The sequence below is a fragment of the Populus alba genome, chromosome 16 (assembly GCF_005239225.2).
Source record: "Populus alba chromosome 16, ASM523922v2, whole genome shotgun sequence".
NCBI lineage: Eukaryota > Viridiplantae > Streptophyta > Magnoliopsida > Malpighiales > Salicaceae > Populus > Populus alba.
The window spans coordinates 14,781,528-14,804,399 of NC_133299.1; the positions used below are offsets into that span (position 1 = coordinate 14,781,528).

A 22,872-nucleotide genomic window follows, 5' to 3' on the forward strand; every position below is an offset into this window, starting at 1 on the left:
GAATGTATGTCTTTAAACGAGTCTTTCTAAGTGGTTGCAACCATTGAAAAATTATCATCATCTTGAAAAGACTTCAAGAACTATATTAAGTATAAGCGTAATGAAATAAGAATTAAAGACTTCATTTTAAGGTTGGGGATAAAAGATGAAAATAAATTATCCAAAATGAGAATCAACTATTCTAGTACCCTAAAAGCAAATGTTGTAAAACAAGTAGTAAAATCCCACAACAAAAATCAAAAGAAGCTTGTTGTGAAAGGTAAAAGAATTGCCAAGAAGATCAATGACAAGTGCTTTATTTGCAACAAGATTGGGCATGGAACCAAATATTGTATAAATAAGGGTAAATAAGGAATCCCTACAAAAAGGATTGCTTAAGCCAATATCAATAAGGTTGATCACCTTACTAATAAAGTTTCAAAACTTAAATTATCTTGTGTTGTTTCCAAAGCCAACCTCATTAACAATTTTGAGTAGTGGTAGGTTGACACTAGTTCTACAAGATATGTATGTGGTGAGAAGAGAATGTTTTCCACTTACAAAAAAAGTGGATGGAGAAAACATATACATGAGAAACTCATCAACCTCTGAGGTACTGAGTGTTGGATAGGGTATACTAAAGTTGATCTCTGTAATGCTTCTCACCCTCAACAATGTATTGGATGTTGCTGGTATTAGAAAGATTTTAATGCATGGGTCATTATTATGCAAAAATGATTTTAAAATGGCTTTTTAGAGTTATAAATTTATACTTTTTAAAAGTAGTATGTTTGTAGAAAAGATTTTAATGTATTGCATGTTGCTGGTATTAGAAAGATTTTAATGCATGACTCATTATTATGCAAAAATGATTTTAAAATGGCTTTTTAGAGTTATAAATTTATACTTTTTAAGAGTGGTATGTTTGTAGAAAAGCAGTATATGTGGATATTTAAAAGAAAGATGAAAGTTTATTGCACTATTGATAAATATAAAGTTAGACTTGTTGTTAAATGTTTTAGAAAACAAGTAGATATGAATTATTTTGACACATTTTCACCCATGTCAAAAATAACTTTTATACGAATGTTAATAGCCATTGCAGTTATTAATAAGTTTGAAATACATCAAATAAATGTAAAAATAGCTTTTTTAAATGATGACCTAAAAGGTTTACATGGAATATAAGCCAAGAGTTTTGTCATCAATAAATATGAAAACAAAGTCTGTAAGCTTGTTAAATTATTATATGATTTGAATCAAGCATTTATACAATGTCAAGAAAAGTTTGACAATGTTATGTTATCAAATGAATTCAAAATCAATAAAGTAGATAAATGTGTTTATGTGAGAAACAGAAATAAAAGTTACGTTATTGTATGTCTATATGTGGATGATATGTTAGTTTTAGGCAGCAATGATCACATGATTAAGTATACTAGAAAAATGTTAACTAACAAGCTTGATATGAAAGATTTAAGTGTTGCAAATATCATATTAAGAATAAAAAGTTCTAAGAAATATAATGGATTTATATTGTCCCTATTTTATTATATTGAGAAAATTCTTAAGAAATTCTCTAAAGATTACAATAACACTATAAAAATATCAATTGATATAAGTGTACATCTGTCCAAAAATAGAAAAAAGAGAATAGACCAATTGAAATATTTTCAAATAATTAGAAATCTAATGTATGTTATGAATTGCATAATGTATGATATCACTTGCTTAATTAATAAATTGAGTAAATTTAATTTTTTATCCTTATTTCTTAAGGTTTTATGTTTGGATTCAAGATTCCATTTTGTTCACATTTCAGTTTTTAAGTTTGAAAAAACAGAGAAGGTCGCTAAAAAATAAGGGATGAGAGACGAAGCGGAACAATTGCCCATAATTCCACCACCCAAATAGCTATTACTGGTTTCTTGGTTTCCATTTACCATGATAAGTTCCATTATAGTGTTCTTAACCCTTTATCTTGGTAGAAAAATGTTGGTCAAGCCTCTAGAATGTTTCTTGTTTTTTTTTTTTCTTTTTCCTTTTTAGAAGATTAAAGGCTACTTTGAAGTTATTATTGAAGTTGCTAGAATGTTTTTTAGGTTTTTTTTTTTGGTAAGAAAATGACTGAAAATCAAGTTTTGTTTATGTTAGATGGGTCAAAGGTTGCCACAAGGCTTCACACGATGCTTATCTTATTGAATTCAGTCAAGTTCATGATCAAGACTTTGAATTTTTCTTGTTTCTAGAAAACACATTAACAATGCATAAACATTCTATTTTTTATTAAAAAAAAAATTATGTTGACCCAGAACCAACTTTCTATTTAACATAAACTAAAAAAGTGTAAATTCATTGTTCATCTTCTCTCAAAGCATTAAAATAGTAAAATAATGAATTAATAGTTTATTTTCAATATAATTTTATTAAAAATTAAATTTATAATTTATTTTGATTTATTTTATGTATAGATTATCATGTCTTAATAACAACACTCCAACCAAGCAACTCCAACCGAATAATGTTTTTAGCGCCCAAGCCAATTCAACAGCTAAAAAGTGTATTATGCATGCATTTAATTAATTGGTATATCATCAATATGTCTAAATACAAATAATAAGACTCGAACTTAACAACTCTTAAAATTCTCCTTCCTATCATCAAAATTAATCCAATAACTAAATAATATAAAACGTGGGAATGAATCTATATGGAAAGATTTCAAGAGTTTGAGGTATCTTTATAAAAGATAAGTTGAAAGCCAAAAAGAAAAGAAAAGGTAATAGCATAAAATAAGCTGATAAAGTTTATGCCAATATATGTTGAAGTGGAGAGTGGATTATTGAGACATATCATCAAACCAACACAGAATACAGCCATGCTAATTAAGAATAATCATTTTTGGTTTAGTTTGGTTTTTATTTTAAAAAAAAACTAAATCAATTTTTTTTTAAAAAAATCAAAATTGAACCACAACCGGTTCAAATCAACTAATTTCAGTTCTGTTTGGTTTTTTAGAAAAAAAACCGGTTCAAACCGGTTTGGCTTGGTTTTTTCGATTTGGCTCGATTTTGACTTGGTTTTTTTGGTTTGGCTCGGTTTTTTTGGTTTGGCTCAATTTGTTTTCTGTTTTTTTTTGTTTGGGTTCGATTCAGTTCAGTTTTTTTTAATTTTAGGCTTATAAAACTGAAATCGAACCGGTTGATTTTTTCAAAATTTTAATCGATTTTTTTTTACAATTCAGTTATTTTTTCCGGTTTAATCAATTTTTCAGTTTTTTTTCCTCACCCCTAATGCCAATATATCCTTGTGGGTCTCAATTTCTCTGCTTAGAAAGTTGTCTCTTCAAAAAAAAAAATAAAAAAAAAAATCATTAATTTCAAACTAATTAAGTTATTAATTATTGGGTTTTTCATATTGAGAATATTCCAAACAAATTTGAAGTTCATCGAAAGATCATTTATTTCAAATTTATCTACTAATTTTTGAGTTTGATTAGAATTCAAAATATATCCTATAAATGATTATAAAACCTAACAAACATAATATATTTTACACTTTATTTGATACACGACATACATTTTACATTAGAAAAAAGCCATAAGACATTATTGTCTTTATTTTAACAAACAAGAGCTATTAAACTTGGAAATTTCTCTCGTAATAAAATAAAAGTTGTATTTAATCTTCGCCACTGCGATCTGCATTGATCTCATCAAGAATCACCACAAGAGCTGTTATAAAGGCATAATCAACATTAGGATACACAGTCACTCCAAAACTGTCTGTATCCAAAATAGTACTTGCGAGAGAATGTTTTCTATGCATCTGCATTTACGTGAAAAAAACAATATTAGTATGAGCTCTTCTGAAGATAAATTTCATGATTAAAATAGGATATATTAACCAATTAGAAGCCTTTCAATTTGCAATAAATAAAGGGTAGGGCAACAAGTTCCAACTTAACCAAAATGTAAAACTCGAATATTTTAAGTGCGGGTGTGAATAAAAGAAATTCTCAAACAATATTATTGTTCTTAGTAATCGTTGAACTATGTTATGAAAGTACAAAAAGGTAAATTGAAAAACATAAAATAGTATATCTAATGTGAAGATATTTCAAAAAACTTGTAGGGTGCGCTTTTTTAAAACCTTACCCATCATGTTAGAATGTAATATGAGTCTAGGTCAGCATTCAATAAAAATAAAGGATAATTCATCTAGTATAATCTTTTTAAAAACTCAGATAACCCGTGACTCTGTTAATCAAAGTAAAACTCAATCATAACTAGTCGATCTTTTTCTTTTTTAGGTTTTTTTAAACTAATATCATTTTTATTTCTTTTATAAAACAAAAAAATTTAATTGATCTCAAGATCTATAAATTTGCCCGAGTCAAGTTTACTAAATTATAGCATCATAAATAAAATAACAATAATTGTAATTAAAAGTCTATTGGATGCAAACCACTATATTTAATGTTTCTTAGCAATGGTCTTTTGATACTATTTAAAGCTATAATTATTGAATTAACAAAAAATAATTCCCCTTAAAAAGTTACCAATCACTAAGACACAAAACACTATTCATCATATAGTATAAGTATAAAATTACCCTTGATTAAAAAAAAAAACATTGAGTTAAGCATTAAGAGTTATGTAGTCTTTTAATAGTGACACAATTATTTTTTTTATAAATTTTATGAAGTTAGACAGGTCATTTCTATTTTATGTACATTAAAATTATTAATTTAACGCTATAATAATAATAAAAAATATATAATGCTTATTATTAAAGGCTTTTTATCTTTTTAATTTTTTTAAAACAGTATAATTATTTTAATATCCTTGATAACAAAATTAACATATCTCTCTTATAAGGATGTTTTTATTTTTTTTTGTCATTTCACATTAGTTTTATTATAAATTCCAATGCTATTCAAGGGCATTGTTTTTATTTTAAACCTCTTTTTTTTAGAATTTTACTTTATTATTGTTTATGATATGCCTTCTATGAGATTAGTTTTAGGTTCATTACCAAAGTTACTAATTTAAAAGCTTAACTTGAGTTGATTTTTTTCTTCTAGATTCTTTTTTCAAATCAATATATTTCAATTTCATCCTTTAATATTTAATTTATTTGAAATTTATCTTTCTACCCTTTTTTGTTTCCTTTACTTTCACTGGTTATGTTGATCCTATTCATATGATCACGGGATTTTGGGGTTAACCCGGGTTAACTCATATAATTTTTTATTGCTATGAGGTTAGTCTCGAGTTCACAACTAGAGTCGTCAGTTTTAAAAGTTAACATGAATTAATGTTTTTTTGTCTATATTTTAAATTGGATTATTTTAATTTTATTGTTCAACATTTGATTTATTGAAAATTATTTTTCATAATTTCTTCCCTTTCCTTTGTATTAGGTTCTGATCATTTTTTGGGTTGTTTTTTTCTAAACAATTATCCTTCATGGTTTTTTTCCTATGAAATTCGATCATTATTTTATTTATTGCTATTTTTTTGACAAGTTTTTAAAATTGGTGTATTTTTCATGATTTCACCATTTAAAATTAAATTTGTTAGCAATTATGCTTTTTTTGGTTGAACTCGGTTAAAGGATTTTATGATTTTCATGATTGTGAGTTTATGGGTGAACTTGGGTTGCCTCATATTTGTTTTTCATTGTTTTGTTAAAATACTTTATTGATTTTCATTATTTAATATTAAATTGTTTGATAATTGAGTTTTACGATTTTATTTAATCTGTTTTGAACATGGTCACTCTAATATCACCACTAGGTTAAAGATCTTGCAACTTTATTTGGGTGGGCTCGAATAGTGTTTTTCCAACCTTTTCCAAAATTTAAATTTTTTGTAATTTTCATTTTTCATTATTTTCCTTATTAGATATTGAACTTCATCTGTTTCCTTTTTTTTTTTTTAGAGGTATGGAATTGATCTTTAATTTTTTTATATATATATATATTTTTATATAAGATTATCTCATCTCATGTGAATGTTCATAAAATTTAGAAGTTATTCCAGTTTAACTTATTATTTTTTTTTAATTTTATCTTTAGTATTCACTTCTTTTATCATCCAAGTTAGCTTAAAACTATTTTTCTTAACTTTTTTAATTATTATTTTTTTGTTTGTTTATTTATTATTGTTATATTTTTTAAAATTATTAATTTAACCAATAACTCGAATCTTAAATTTCTTTTCTTGTCATTATATTTTTTTTTTATAATTTGGTTTTGTTCCACCAGCCACAAATCTAGTTAAACAATAATTACCTATTAAATAGTTGTTGACTTAAGACTAAAAACTGAATGAGAGCGTCCAACTTACTTGTGCAAGCATGGTATTGGAATCTCCAAGAAGTATAGAGCAGGAACTCTCGCTGTAGCCTCCTTTGACCTTGAAATCAGGGACCTCTCCTTTGTTATTACCCAAGAATACGTCTAACTCGGTCTTGAATTGGAACAGCTTTGATTTCTTGGCTGTGAAAAGCAAGTCTTTCTCCTCCTTGCTTTCTCCTCTAAAAGCTTCCCACCTTCGATGCATGGTCATTATCTGGAGAAAAGGATAACACGCAGCAAGCCATATCATTGAAGAAGAAGAAGAAAACAAATGAAATGATCAATTAAGCATACCTTCTGCCTGAGATTGACAAGGGTGTTCCCAGCAGCATCTTTCAGAAAACGACGATCATGCAAGCTTAAGAGTTTACTCTTGACTTGGAAGATGAGGGTGCCGTTAATGTCAGACACCTTAAAATCATTTTCTCCAAGACTCCATAGCTTTGTGGAGACGGCAAGTTCAACAGGGTACTGTGCCAGGTACTGTGGCCCTATTACCACCACTGGATGCTCCACTGGCGGGTATGTTCTCATAGCAGGAACGGGGTTGCTTGGTGCTTGCCCAGTAGCCATAATCACAAAAACACAATATTACTTGAAGAATTAAACAGAGAAAAATAGTTAAATTTCTATATTATGCAGGTCTTGATGGTTTTAGAAGTAGTCTTTGAGGGGAATGGTGGATGTGTTTTATAGTGCCACTTAACATATGGCATGCCGTGTCTTTAAATAAAAAAAGGGGCAGTCTTTCTTTCAAAATTACAACAATAAGAAAGGCCTCTTCTTTTATAGCAGTGGAGCTGGCAGACACGGTTTTATGAGTTTTTTTCTTGTGAACAAATGATGGCACCTAGGACAGTTTGCTGTCTTCATCTCTATTTTGTGGTTTCTTACAATTTCAATCCTTAAATATTTCTTCATTTCTATTTCATCCTTTAATGCTTCAAATTGTCTTTTTAAATTTATTTTATAGGGGATTTTTTCGCTTTAAATTTATGTGCTTCGTCTCTCATATCCAGTTTTCTGGGAACTACAATTACATCCCACAAAATATTAAAAAGAAAGGACCAATATTACCGTGTGAAACAATGAAAGGATGAATTTAGATTTTATTTGACACGGAGATAAGGTAATCCCAAAAGCCAATATATCGTCGCCATGTGCAGAGATGGGGACAGAAAGTGGGGAGAGAACGAGTAGAAGACTTCAAAAAAACGAGGAGTAAAGAGGGGGGAAGAGTCATAGATTGAAAGGACGTGCATTAGCGAAAATGGTGTGGAGTGGACATTGGGTTTTCTGGGTGGAGCATTTAATGATCCTTCTCTTCTTGCTTTTCGATATTTCTTTTGTTTTGTTTTGTTTTTTGGAAAAATGAATTGTGCTCTTGAAATTCACTGAAAAAGATTACATCCCGTTCATGAACTCACCATCGGTGTTGAATTCGGAGCTCGCATGGTCACCATCCATGGCGTATGTACTTCCCTCTCTTTTTCTTTTTTCTTTTTTCATTCCCATACTCTCAGTTCTTGGAAATGTCCATGGATGCTTTTGTGCAAAACGTGGACTTTGAAAAAACAACGGACGTGAGGTATGCGTCAGAGGACAGTCATCGTGATTAATTAAAATTTACAATCAAGAATCAACTATTAAGTTTAAAATATACCTGAAAAAAACTTTAAAAAGTAAATATATTAAAATGATTATATTTTTATATATTTTTTTAATACCAGTATTTTAAGATTATTGAAAAATATTTAGAAAAATAAATTTAATATTTTTTCAAATTAAATATATTTTCCTTATATTAATTCCAAACGAGATTGTAGTAAAAATGTTTGAAAAAGCATCGTAACCATATTATCAAATACACAGTAACCAAATCTAAAATGTACATAGCTCAGTTGCCTTGTTTGAAACCGTTGACATTGGCTTCTAAATAAAAAATCCATCTCCTTCCTTGATTGTGTTTACGGGCCATATGCCTGTATATTTTAAAAGGTCAACACAAGAGAGAAAAAGGCGTGTAGAGAAATGAAAAAAAATTGTGATGATGTACTAAAATGTAAATAGCTCAGTTGCCTTGATTAAACCTTGTTTTTTGTTTTTTGTTTTTTTTTTAAAGTAAGGGGTAAGGTCTTTGTATATAAAATATGCCAGAACTTAATTTATCGAATGTGTTGTTGATTCTTTTTCTCGGATTAGAAGAAGGGTGGAAATCCCAGGATAATTAATCGAAGAACATGTATTTAGTAGTGTGAACCATACTGAAAAAGATTTCTAAGCATGTAAAGGAAACCATGAAGAAATTCATACTTAGAAAATACTAGGTGAAAGGAATCTATTGGAAGAATCCATGCAGAAGGAGCTCGTACTTTAAATGTTTTTCTAAGAGGCCAAGGAGAGTGAATCCATAGAAAAGGAACTTATACTTGAAAAAATTATGAGAGGCAAAAAAGGATTCTGTTAAGGAGAAGTCATATTTAGAAAACATTTTTATGTCCATGTTTAGAAAATTTTTTAAGGGATCGAGAGGAATCCATGAAGGAAAAGCCATGTTTAGAAAAATTTCTAAAAAAGTGAGGTTTCATGTTTATACTTGAAAAGATTTCTAAAAGGTTAGAAAAACTATGAAGGAGAAGCCATGCTTAGATGACAATTCTAAAAGGCCAGGGTTTCATGCTCAAACTTGAAAAAAATAAAATTCTAAGAGGCTAGGGGAACCATAATATAAGTCTATACTAAGAAATTAAGAGGTTGAGGGTAACTCTTGAGAGTTGTTTCATATAATATCTTAAATGATCGTTGTTTTTTTGAATGATGCAGCTAGTAACACCCTTGTCTATCTCAAGCAAAATGTATGTTTAATTGAAACTCTTTTTTCCTTATTTATATTTTTTGTTTTTTTTTTTATTAATAAAAATATATTTTTTTTATGAGAAACATAGATTTTTTTTTAAATAAGAAAATAATTTTAAAATAAAGTTTTAATAAAAAAAAAAATGAATCATAGTTTTTACACAAATGTGTCCAAAAAATATAAGAATAGTCAACCGGAAATGACTGTATTATCCCCCAACATCAACTCACCTCATTTTTCTTTAAAGAGCAAAATCATAATGTTACCATAGCTATGAATAGTTTTTTTGTGTTTGAGGCACGTTTTTAATGTAAATTATTTTGAAAGTAAATGGTCGGTTGCCTTGTTTGAAACTATAGACATTGGCTGCTAAATAGAAAAACCCATCTCCTTGGTCAGGTCACCATGGAAAAGGGATAGCTTAATAATTAATTAACACCATATTGCAACGGGAAGCCGTCCACCACTGCAACTGGAAGTGGATCAGACACGGTTTGCAATATACTGTCATTATCTTTCTTTATCCATTTTGAAATGCAAAAGTTGCTCCCAGTTGCCTTATTTACGAATAAAACAGTGTTGCCATTGTTGATTTGCTTCTTGAAATGATTTGCAGCTGACTGTTTTAGCAAAAAGAGAAAGTAGTTAAAAGCATAAGCTCGTACCAATAATTGTTGGGGGCAAAAGGTGACAAGTGGATATGTATATATGGTTATATTTTATATTCATTGCTCACATTCTGAAATGCAAAAGATGCTCCAAGTTGCATCATTTACGAATAAATTAAATTGTGTTGCCATTGTTGATTTGTTTCTTGAAATGATGCCCAGTTGACTGTTTTTTTTTTTTTTTTTAAAGACACGACATGCCATATAGGCTAACTAGCCTTGGTACCCGCGCTATGCCGCGGGTCTTTTTTTTTTTTATAAAAATATATAAAAAAAAAAACAAAAATTTAAAAAATCATAGGTTTTTTTGCAAGGCCATACCCAAGAATTTTGGGTTTGGCTGCAACGCCTGGCCTAAAAGTAATATTTAAAATATTAATAATAAAATTAAACTTGCATGACTCAAGTTTAAGTGAGCCTAATTGCAACACCGGACTCAAGAATTTTGGATGGGGGTCTGGCTATAAGGTCGTGTTATAAAAGTGTGATAATTAAATAGATTAATTAAAAAAACAAAGAAAAAAAAATCAACTGAAAGGAAAAAACTAATGAAGAAATAGAAAAAAAAATGAATTAATTGGGTTAACCCTTTAAAGGGTTAACCCAATTAATTTAATTTCTTTTTCTTTTTCTTCATTAGTTTTTCTCTTTCAGTTGATTTTTTTTCTTTGTTTTTTTAATTAATCTATTTAATTATCACACTTTTATGACACGACCTTATAGCCAGACCCGCATCCAATATTCCTGGGTCCGGTGTTACAGTGAGGCTCACTTAAACTTGGGTCATGCAAGTTTAATTTTATTATTAATATTATAAATATTACTCTTAGGTCAGGCGTTGCAGCCAAACCCAATATTCTTGAGTTTGGCTGCAACACCTGACCTAAAAAATAATATTTATAATATTAATAATAACATTAAACTTGCATGACCCAAGTTTAAGTGGGGGTGACTGCAATACCAGATCCAGTAGTCTTGCATGTAGGTCTGGCTGCAAGGTCGTGTCATATAAGTGTGATAATTAAATAGATTGATTAAAAAGAAAAAAAATAAAAAAAAGAACTAACAGGAAAAAAAAAACTAATGAAGAAAAAGAAAAAAAATGAATTAACTGGATTAACCCGTCAAATCTGGAATTCGCATCATGAAAGTTTGATAACTAAATAAATGAAAAAATTAACGGGTTTACCTAAAGTTAACTGGGTCAACCCATCAAATCAAGTTAACCCGTCAAGCCAGGATACATGTTATGAAAGTCTGATAATTAAATAGAAAAAATTTAATACCAACAAACTAAATAAAACAAAAAAAAATTCATTAAAAAAACAAAAAAAATTAAAAAAAAAATAAGACAGTTAAATAATATAATATAATAATAATAATATATTAATAATGAGTAAAGTGAGGCGTGAAAAAAAAAACACTTTCATTCACTGATGCTTAGGAATAATATAATATAATATAATATAATATTAATAATGAGTATAGTGAGGCGTGAAAAAAAAAATATAAAAAAAACACTTTCATTCATTGATGTATAGGGGGCGTGGGAAAGTTATAGTACTTTCCCCACGCGTTTTAGAGTTCTACAAGTTATATATAAAAAAACATATTCTAGTAAAAACAAAATTAATAAATAGTCTAGGCTAGATATAATTATTTTTGGTTTAGTTTAGTTTTTTAGAATAAAAATCTATTTAAATCGGTTTGACTCGTTTTTTTAATATGACTTGTTTTTTGCTATGTTTTTTCAGTTTGACTTGATTTAAAATAAAATATATTTTAAAAAATAATTACTATTACAATCTTAAATACTATAAATTTAAATGCTTTACTTTATGTTCCGAAATCCCTATAAATTATTCGATATATAGGTGTCATTTGAGCCACGAGACTCGGCTGGCATTCAAGTTGCAAGTGGATTAATCTTTAGTCTTTGGCTTTCGAATACAATTATAAGTACTTATAATCGTACTTCATGTTTGTAAACCAATACACAAAGTTAGCTTGTTGATCATTGTCTATTTAAAACACCAATTTTATCTTTAAGAACTTCAAATATTAAACGGTGCATTTTACGTCAATAATGAGAATATATTTTCTTATACTTCATGTTTTATATATCAATAGCAACTCACTTCAAAACTACTTTAAAACATTAATTTAATTTTCTTTAAGAACTTAAAATGTTAAAGGGTGCATTTGACGTCAATAATAATGTTTTATAAAGAATACAAAAACCCACTTCAAAATTATTTTAAAAAATATATTTTTTTCCAATCAAATACTAAACAAACACCATAGAATTCTCCAAGAACTAATATTATTTAGAAACACAAAGGTAACCCAGGGATTAAAGAATAATTTTCTAAAACCTAGGAAGTAATATATATAATATGATTGCCAAGAAGAAGAAGAACCGGTAGAATTGGCAGCAGAGGGAGTCGGGACTTTGCATGCTAACATGGATAACATCATTTTATATAATTAATAACACGTTAATCTAATAAGATTAAAACTAAGCAGTCAGACATTATTTTAATATTTTATTTTTGTTTATGCTGATATTTTACATTTTACTACACTAAAAAAACAGAAAAGTGGTTTAAGGCATGGCATTTCCATTGATCCCTTTCTGTTGGATAGTGACGGGTTAACTTGAGAAAGTGACGGGTTTGCCTCTTCATGATTATAAACGTAACGTAGTCATGAATTGCTTGAAAAGTGGGGAGCAAAAGGCAGACTCCAGTTTCCTTTCGAGCCTTTTGAATCATAAAAGTAAGAGGAACTGCCACCACTGCCATCAATCTCGCAAGATGGATCGCTAGTGCGTAGCCCCTACCAAGGAAAATGTTAAAAAGCCAGCAATCCATGCCGTGCTTTCTGTGGGCAAAAATGCTGATTTTCCTCTGCAAGTTGGCATTCTTCGGTCACTTTCTTGTGGCAACAGTCTACCACTGCCATCAATCTCGCAAGATGGATCGCTAGTGCCTAGTGCCTACCAAGAAAAATGTTAAAAAGCCAGCAATCCACACCGTGCTTTCTTGTGGCAAAAATGCTGATTTTCCAGGCAAGTTGGCATTCTTCGGTCACTTTCTTGTTGCAGCAGTTTCTAGCCCTCGCATATATATATACTTGCCATCCCATTTTCCTTTCAACAAATCAGCGACAATCTAAAAAAAAGAAGAAGTTGTTTTTCAATCTTGGAAGTCCAGCTTCTCATCACAGCAAATCATCAGTTTTCTCAAATGAGTCTCATCAAGAATCACAAACCTTGTCCAGTGATTGAAGTTGCATATTCCTCACCCTTTCTCTCCGCCTATTCCCTTCTCTCTGCGGCTTCTTTGTCATTGTCCTCCACATCTCCACCATCAAATGGCATGCAGCTCACATGATCAGCACCTCTCTAACAACAATATTTCATGCATCAGTTTACGGATTCCTACTCTTCCACTCTCGTTCCTCTTCCTACAGGTGCGGGCAGCATGCTATTATAAGGGATCCTCCCACTGCACTGGAAACTTAAAGAGATATTTAGCACTGGTGTTGTGCTTGGAGGTTACTTGGCCCTGATGACAGTATTGTTCTTCTGGATTATGAAAGACACAGACTTCTTCTCAGCTTGTGTTTCCCTTTATTCAGATTTTATATATTTATATGATTTTCGTAAGACAGGATAAGTTTTATGCAAGATCACTGAGAGATAGCAAATATGAAATGATGGCGGCCTTGCACTTGCAAGTGAGTATTGTGAGCCAGGCCCTCATTTTCGTCAGACGATCCCGCAGCTGGTCTTTCGTTGAACGTCCTGGACTTCTTCTTGTCAGTGCGTTTGTAGTCGCTCAGCTGGTAAAGATTCATTTTATCCGCCAATCGCTACTCCATTCCATCCTTTACAAAGTACAGGTCCCAGGTTTGCGCTTTCCTTTGAACATGAGCTCTTAGATAGATATCAGCATAGCTTCGTAATTAAACTCCTCGCACATCTTCTCTGAAAGCGAGAGCCTGAGATGCATTGCTTGCGTCTTCATTGGGTCTTACGTACTTAAAAACAAAAAATGGAATGACCAACATACTGTAATGGTCTAGTTTCATCGCCCAACGACCAATATTTTCTGAGCAATATTTGTATACCATAACAGCTACCTTCTTCATTATACAAACATATATAATTACAAAGACGATATGTTATCTTATATTGCGGCATGCAATGAAAAAACATATCTGCAAACTTTATAAAAAAACAACAAAAGAAGTTCACAAAGCATGGCAAAAGCATAAGATTTGGTATGTAGAAATACAATTGGCGCGATGCTATTTTTTGCAAAACTAATTATCATGCACAGCTATCAGACAAAGAAACACACAGAACCCAGAATGTGGTGCAGAATATCAAATCATATGCGTTAGGACTTGATGAAACAAAGATAGTATGCAGAATCACACAAAGCAGAAAGAAAAAAGAAAAGAGAGAAGCCACTCTTTTGAACAACATGGCAACTAAGAGGAAAATATTCTAACCTTGAAGTCCAAACTCTCTCCTGAAAGAAGACGATATGATAAAGGGAACAACGAACTGCAAAGGAAAGCATAACAAATCATGGCCCCCGCATACTGAACAAACAAAAGTTGCAGGGAACAAACAAAAGTTGCAGGAAAACATACCTTCAAATATTATGAGAGAGGCGGGAGCTGAGAGAACTGGCTCGCTAGAAACACCATTTCAAAAGAGCATCATCCCATGCAATCAAACAATTAGAAAGCAGACTAACCAGAATAGAAATGCCAATGAAAACTGAACAGGAAATAATGAAAACGGAGGCAAGAATACGTGTATAATGATGCCAACGCCACATCCATTTAATGCACCATCAAAGAAGATCAAACAGCTTGACTTTATTCTAAATGAAGCCTGAAAGCATTTAATGCACCATTAAAAAAACACCGGCTGATTTGACATTGTCCAAATGAAACCTGAAGACGTAAGTTAATTATTCTAAAGGTGATCAATTTTTCAAAGCATTTAAGACACTGGTATTATGATCTAACGTTTTTTCAAACTTCTGCAGCAACAATATATGCCTTGACAGGGCAAAAGCATAAGATTTGGTATGTAGAAATACAATTGGCGCGAAGCTATTTTTTGCAAAACTAATTATCATGCACAGCTGTCAGACAAAGAAACACACAGAACCCAGAATGTGGTGTAGAATATCAAATCATATGCGTTAGGACTTGATGAAACGAAGATAGTATGCAGAATCACACAAAGCAGAAAGAAAAAAGAAAAGAGAGAAGCCACTCTTTTGAACAACATGGCAACGAAGAGGAAAATATTCTAACCTTGAAGTCCAAATTCTCTCCTGAAAGAAGACGATATGATAAAGGGAACAACGAACTGCAAAGGAAAGCATAACAAATCATGGCCCCCGCATACTGAACAAACAAAAGTTGCAGGGAACAAACAAAAGTTGCAGGAAAACATACCTTCAAATATTATGAGAGAGGCGGGAGCTGAGAGAACTGGCTCGCTAGAAACACCATTTCAAAAGAGCATCATCCCATGCAATCAAACAATTAGAAAGCAGACTAACCAGAATAGAAATGCCAATGAAAACTGAACAGGAAATAATGAAAACGGAGGCAAGAATACGTGTATAATGATGCCAACGCCACATCCATTTAATGCACCATCAAAGAAGATCAAACAGCTTGACTTTATTCTAAATGAAGCCTGAAAGCATTTAATGCACCATTAAAAAAACACCGGCTGATTTGACATTGTCCAAATGAAACCTGAAGACGTAAGTTAATTATTCTAAAGGTGATCAATTTTTCAAAGCATTTAAGACACTGGTATTATGATCTAACGTTTTTTCAAACTTCTGCAGCAACAATATATGCCTTGACAGGGCAAAAGCATAAGATTTGGTATGTAGAAATACAATTGGCGCGATGCTATTTTTTGCAAAACTAATTATCATGCACAGCTGTCAGACAAAGAAACACACAGAACCCAGAATGTGGTGTAGAATATCAAATCATATGCGTTAGGACTTGATGAAACGAAGATAGTATGCAGAATCACACAAAGCAGAAAGAAAAAAGAAAAGAGAGAAGCCACTCTTTTGAACAACATGGCAACGAAGAGGAAAATATTCTAACCTTGAAGTCCAAATTCTCTCCTGAAAGAAGACGATATGATAAAGGGAACAACGAACTGCAAAGGAAAGCATAACAAATCATGGCCCCCGCATACTGAACAAACAAAAGTTGCAGGGAACAAACAAAAGTTGCAGGAAAAACATACCTTCAAATATTATGAGAGAGGCGGGAGCTGAGAGAACTGGCTCGCTAGAAACACCATTTCAAAAGAGCATCATCCCATGCAATCAAACAATTAGAAAGCAGACTAACCAGAATAGAAATGCCAATGAAAAACTGAACAGGAAATAATGAAAACGGAGGCAAGAATACGTGTATAATGATGCCAACGCCACATCCATTTAATGCACCATCAAAGAAGATCAAACAGCTTGACTTTATTCTAAATGAAGCCTGAAAGCATTTAATGCACCATTAAAAAAACACCGGCTGATTTGACATTGTCCAAATGAAACCTGAAGACGTAAGTTAATTATTCTAAAGGTGATCAATTTTTCAAAGCATTTAAGACACTGGTATTATGATCTAACGTTTTTTCAAACTTCTGCAGCAACAATATATGCCTTGACAGGGCAAAAGCATAAGATTTGGTATGTAGAAATACAATTGGCGCGAAGCTATTTTTTGCAAAACTAATTATCATGCACAGCTGTCAGACAAAGAAACACACAGAACCCAGAATGTGGTGCAGAATATCAAATCATATGCGTTAGGACTTGATGAAACGAAGATAGTATGCAGAATCACACAAAGCAGAAAGAAAAAAGAAAAGAGAGAAGCCACTCTTTTGAACAACATGGCAACGAAGAGGAAAATATTCTAACCTTGAAGTCCAAACTCTCTCCTGAAAGAAGACGATATGATAAAGGGAACAACGAACTGCAAAGGAAAGCATAACAAATCATGGCCCCCGCATACTGAACAAACAAAAGTTGCAGGGAACAAACAAAAGTTGCAGGAAAACATACCTTCAAATATTATGAGAGAGGCGGGAGCTGAGAGAACTGGCTCGCTAGAAACACCATTTCAAAAGAGCATCATCCCATGCAATCAAACAATTAGAAAGCAGACTAACCAGAATAGAAATGCCAATGAAAACTGAACAGGAAATAATGAAAACGGAGGCAAGAATACGTGTATAATGATGCCAACGCCACATCCATTTAATGCACCATCAAAGAAGATCAAACAGCTTGACTTTATTCTAAATGAAGCCTGAAAGCATTTAATGCACCATTAAAAAAACACCGGCTGATTTGACATTGTCCAAATGAAACCTGAAGACGTAAGTTAATTATTCTAAAGGTGATCAATTTTTCAAAGCATTTAAGACACTGGTATTATGATCTAACGTTTTTTCAAACTTCTGCAGCAACAATATATGCCTTGACAGGGCAAAAGCATAAGATTTGGTATGTAGAAATACAATTGGCGCGAAGCTATTTTTTTGCAAAACTAATTATCATGCACAGCTGTCAGACAAAGAAACACACAGAACCCAGAATGTGGTGCAGAATATCAAATCATATGCGTTAGGACTTGATGAAACGAAGATAGTATGCAGAATCACACAAAGCAGAAAGAAAAAAGAAAAGAGAGAAGCCACTCTTTTGAACAACATGGCAACTAAGAGGAAAATATTCTAACCTTGAAGTCCAAACTCTCTCCTGAAAGAAGACGATATGATAAAGGGAACAACGAACTGCAAAGGAAAGCATAACAAATCATGGCCCCCGCATACTGAACAAACAAAAGTTGCAGGGAACAAACAAAAGTTGCAGGAAAACATACCTTCAAATATTATGAGAGAGGCGGGAGCTGAGAGAACTGGCTCGCTAGAAACACCATTTCAAAAGAGCATCATCCCATGCAATCAAACAATTAGAAAGCAGACTAACCAGAATAGAAATGCCAATGAAAACTGAACAGGAAATAATGAAAACGGAGGCAAGAATACGTGTATAATGATGCCAACGCCACATCCATTTAATGCACCATCAAAGAAGATCAAACAGCTTGACTTTATTCTAAATGAAGCCTGAAAGCATTTAATGCACCATTAAAAAAACACCGGCTGATTTGACATTGTCCAAATGAAACCTGAAGACGTAAGTTAATTATTCTAAAGGTGATCAATTTTTCAAAGCATTTAAGACACTGGTATTATGATCTAATGTTTTTTCAAACTTCTGCAGCAACAATATATGCCTTGACAGGGCAAAAGCATAAGATTTGGTATGTAGAAATACAATTGGCGCGATGCTATTTTTTGCAAAACTAATTATCATGCACAGCTGTCAGACAAAGAAACACACAGAACCCAGAATGTGGTGCAGAATATCAAATCATATGCGTTAGGACTTGATGAAACGAAGATAGTATGCAGAATCACACAAAGCAGAAAGAAAAAAGAAAAGAGAGAAGCCACTCTTTTGAACAACATGGCAACTAAGAGGAAAATATTCTAACCTTGAAGTCCAAACTCTCTCCTGAAAGAAGACGATATGATAAAGGGAACAACGAACTGCAAAGGAAAGCATAACAAATCATGGCCCCCGCATACTGAACAAACAAAAGTTGCAGGGAACAAACAAAAGTTGCAGGAAAACATACCTTCAAATATTATGAGAGAGGCGCGAGCTGAGAGAACTGGCTCGCTAGAAACACCATTTCAAAAGAGCATCATCCCATGCAATCAAACAATTAGAAAGCAGACTAACCAGAATAGAAATGCCAATGAAAACTGAACAGGAAATAATGAAAACGGAGGCAAGAATACGTGTATAATGATGCCAACGCCACATCCATTTAATGCACCATCAAAGAAGATCAAACAGCTTGACTTTATTCTAAATGAAGCCTGAAAGCATTTAATGCACCATTAAAAAAACACCGGCTGATTTGACATTGTCCAAATGAAACCTGAAGACGTAAGTTAATTATTCTAAAGGTGATCAATTTTTCAAAGCATTTAAGACACTGGTATTATGATCTAACGTTTTTTCAAAACTTCTGCAGCAACAATATATGCCTTGACAGGGCAAAAGCATAAGATTTGGTATGTAGAAATACAATTGGCGCGAAGCTATTTTTTGCAAAACTAATTATCATGCACAGCTGTCAGACAAAAGAAACACACAGAACCCAGAATGTGGTGCAGAATATCAAATCATATGCGTTAGGACTTGATGAAACGAAGATAGTATGCAGAATCACACAAAGCAGAAAGAAAAAAAGAAAAGAGAGAAGCCACTCTTTTGAACAACATGGCAACGAAGAGGAAAATATTCTAACCTTGAAGTCCAAACTCTCTCCTGAAAGAAGACGATATGATAAAGGGAACAACGAACTGCAAAGGAAAGCATAACAAATCATGGCCCCCGCATACTGAACAAACAAAAGTTGCAGGGAACAAACAAAAGTTGCAGGAAAACATACCTTCAAATATTATGAGAGAGGCGGGAGCTGAGAGAACTGGCTCGCTAGAAACACCATTTCAAAAGAGCATCATCCCATGCAATCAAACAATTAGAAAGCAGACTAACCAGAATAGAAATGCCAATGAAAACTGAACAGGAAATAATGAAAACGGAGGCAAGAATACGTGTATAATGATGCCAACGCCACATCCATTTAATGCACCATCAAAGAAGATCAAACAGCTTGACTTTATTCTAAATGAAGCCTGAAAGCATTTAATGCACCATTAAAAAAAACACCGGCTGATTTGACATTGTCCAAATGAAACCTGAAGACGTAAGTTAATTATTCTAAAGGTGATCAATTTTTCAAAAGCATTTAAGACACTGGTATTATGATCTAATGTTTTTTCAAAACTTCTGCAGCAACAATATATGCCTTGACAGGGCAAAAGCATAAGATTTGGTATGTAGAAATACAATTGGCGCGATGCTATTTTTTGCAAAACTAATTATCATGCACAGCTGTCAGACAAAGAAACACACAGAACCCAGAATGTGGTGCAGAATATCAAATCATATGCGTTAGGACTTGATGAAACGAAGATAGTATGCAGAATCACACAAAGCAGAAAGAAAAAAGAAAAGAGAGAAGCCACTCTTTTGAACAACATGGCAACTAAGAGGAAAATATTCTAACCTTGAAGTCCAAACTCTCTCCTGAAAGAAGACGATATGATAAAGGGAACAACGAACTGCAAAGGAAAGCATAACAAATCATGGCCCCCGCATACTGAACAAACAAAAGTTGCAGGGAACAAACAAAAGTTGCAGGAAAACATACCTTCAAATATTATGAGAGAGGCGGGAGCTGAGAGAACTGGCTCGCTAGAAACACCATTTCAAAAGAGCATCATCCCATGCAATCAAACAATTAGAAAGCAGACTAACCAGAATAGAAATGCCAATGAAAACTGAACAGGAAATAATGAAAACGGAGGCAAGAATACGTGTATAATGATGCCAACGCCACATCCATTTAATGCACCATCAAAGAAGATCAAACAGCTTGACTTTATTCTAAATGAAGCCTGAAAGCATTTAATGCACCATTAAAAAAACACCGGCTGATTTGACATTGTCCAAATGAAACCTGAAGACGTAAGTTAATTATTCTAAAGGTGATCAATTTTTCAAAGCATTTAAGACACTGGTATTATGATCTAACGTTTTTTCAAACTTCTGCAGCAACAATATATGCCTTGACAGGGAAAACTGTGGGGAAAGCTACAGTTCTTTCCCCACGCGTTTTAGAGTTCTTTAATTGGCACTATAAAATACATCCACCATTCCTCTCAAACACTACTTCTAGAACCACCATCAAGACCTGCATAATATAGAGATTAGCTGTATCTCTTTCTGTTTATTTCTTCGAGTAATATTTTGTTTCTGTGATTATGGCTGCTGGGCAAGCACCAGGCAACCCCCTTCCCGCTGTGAGAACATACCCGCCGGTGGAGCATCCAGTGGTGGTAATAGGGCCACAGTACCTGGCACAGTACCCTGTTGAACTCGGCGTCTCTACAAAGCTATGGACTCTTGGAGAGAATGATTTTAAGGTGTCTGACATTAATGGCACCCTCATCTTCCAAGTCAAGAGTAAACTCTTAAGCTTGCATGATCGTCGTTTTCTGAAAGATGCAGCCGGTAACACCCTTGTCAATCTCAGGCAGAAGGTATGTTTAACTGCTCTTTGTCATTTGCTTCCTTCTTTTTCAATCTAACCATCACAACAATGATAAATTCTAAATTTGGTTGCCTTTTACACGAGATTAGATATGATTCATTTAATATAAACATCGAGGATTATTATTATTTTTTAAATGTAATTTAACTGGGAAGGACCACGCATAAAATAACAATGATGAAAGTTGAATACAGTCAAATGACGTTACTATCATTACTGTCCATATATCAATGAGATGGCTTACTGCGTGTTTACCATTTTCTCCAGATAAGGACCATGCATGATGCATCGGAGGTGGGAAGCTTTTAGAGGAGAAAGCAAGGAGGAGAAAGATTTGCTTTTCACAGCCAAGAAATCAAAGTTATTCCAATTCAAAACTGAGTTAGACATATTCTTGGCTAACAACAAAGGAGAGGTCCCTGATTTCAAGGTCAAGGGAGGGTACAGAGAGAGTTCCTGCTCTATACTTGTTGGAGATTCCAATACCATGCTTGCACAAGTAAGTTCGATGCTAGCTCTCATTCATTTTAGAGTCCTATCTTTGCAGGTTTTCGTACTAATATTTTTAAATCTTACATAAATGCAGATGCATAGATTACATTCTCTCACGACAATGATCTTGGATACAGATAGTTTTGGAGTGACTGTTTATCCTAATGTTGATTATGCCTTCATAGTAGCTCTTGTGGTGATTCTCGATGAGATCAATGCGGACCGTAGTGGCGAAGATTAAATACAGCTTTTGTTTTATTTCAAGAGATGTTTTCAAGTTTTATTGCTTTTTTATTGTAAGAATAAATACAATGCATTCTTTATTGCTTTTTCGTAATGTAAAGTGTATGCTTTGTGGATGACATAAAGTGTAAAATATATAATGTTTGTTAAGTTTTATAATCATTTATTTAATGTGTTTTGAATTCTGATCAAACTCAAAAACAAATAACACATAACTTGAGATAAATGATCATTATATAAACTTAGCTCTATAACTTTAGTAAAATTTATTTGTATAAATTTGTTTGGATCAGCGCTTGCAAAAGTTGGTGCTTGATTCGGTAAAAAGAATGCAATTTTGTTATTAAAGAAATATTGAAACTTCAAGGATCAAATATATAAACACATGAGGTGAAGATTTTAAAAATTTGATCCTCAAAGTTTCTTTATTTTTATTTCTTTTGTCCATTTAGAACTTTAGTTTTTTTATCCAAAACTTCATTTTGTTCATCTTTTAAAATTCTATGTTTAAGAGATAAAAGAGAATATCACCAAAAAAAGATTGACACTTTTTTTATAGCCCTTAGTGATTTTTTTCCCCTTGAATTTTATTTGGTGGCTTTCTGGCACAAGTCTATTTTTATTATTGTATGATTATAAAAAATAAATTTTGAAAAATAGAGTTATTAAACCCGTTTGAGTTCAAAACTCTAACTATGATTTTTACTGTTTAACCCAATTTGACTCAGGTCAATTCAAAACATTATTATTTCAATATTTTTTTTAAAAAAATAAAGTTGAAACAATGTTATCTTGAAATTTTTTTTTTTCAATCAAACTAGGTTTTTATTAGGTCGTAATTGGGTTCACCAAGTTGATTGGCAAGCAACAGTAGAACCAATCAATGAGCCTTCTTAGTCCCATAATTTCAGTGTTTATGATTATAATTATAATCTTTT

The 22,872-nt window shown here is 32.3% G+C and overlaps 2 protein-coding genes across 2 annotated transcripts; one reads left to right on the forward strand and one right to left on the reverse strand.

Annotated features, from left to right (window-relative positions):
• Window positions 1-3,518: 3,518 nt before the first annotated feature.
• LOC118056127 (protein LURP-one-related 15) lies at window positions 3,519-7,089 on the reverse strand. The gene is made up of 3 exons (XM_035068246.2): window positions 6,638-7,089; window positions 6,333-6,557; window positions 3,519-3,807 (listed from the first exon to the last, which is right to left on the reverse strand). The coding sequence occupies exons 1-3, from the start codon at window positions 6,914-6,916 to the stop codon at window positions 3,661-3,663; spliced, it is 651 nt and encodes a 216-aa protein (XP_034924137.1). The 5' UTR covers window positions 6,917-7,089; the 3' UTR covers window positions 3,519-3,660.
• A 5,883-nt stretch (window positions 7,090-12,972) lies between these two features.
• On the forward strand, window positions 12,973-22,105 carry LOC118056133 (uncharacterized). Its single transcript, XM_073405211.1, has 4 exons — window positions 12,973-13,781; window positions 20,932-21,188; window positions 21,467-21,698; window positions 21,786-22,105. The coding sequence occupies exons 1-3, from the start codon at window positions 13,526-13,528 to the stop codon at window positions 21,506-21,508; spliced, it is 555 nt and encodes a 184-aa protein (XP_073261312.1). The 5' UTR covers window positions 12,973-13,525; the 3' UTR covers window positions 21,509-21,698; window positions 21,786-22,105.
• Window positions 22,106-22,872: the final 767 nt, after the last annotated feature.

Excerpts from the sequence above, each read along its gene's own strand:
- LOC118056127 (XM_035068246.2), bottom strand. The coding sequence starts at position 6,916 with ATGGCTACTGGGCAAGCACCAAGCAACCCCGTTCCTGCTATGAGAACA. Across the intron at positions 6,558-6,637 it reads TTGTCAATCTCAGGCAGAAG|ATAATGACCATGCATCGAAG; the intron begins GTATGCTTAATT and ends CCTTTTCTCCAG. Across the intron at positions 3,808-6,332 it reads CCAATACCATGCTTGCACAA|ATGCATAGAAAACATTCTCT; the intron begins GTAAGTTGGACG and ends ACGTAAATGCAG.
- LOC118056133 (XM_073405211.1), top strand. The coding sequence starts at position 13,526 with ATGATTTTCGTAAGACAGGATAAGTTTTATGCAAGATCACTGAGAGAT. Across the intron at positions 13,782-20,931 it reads TTACAAAGTACAGGTCCCAG|GCAACCCCCTTCCCGCTGTG; the intron begins GTTTGCGCTTTC and ends GGCAAGCACCAG. Across the intron at positions 21,189-21,466 it reads TTGTCAATCTCAGGCAGAAG|ATAAGGACCATGCATGATGC; the intron begins GTATGTTTAACT and ends CATTTTCTCCAG.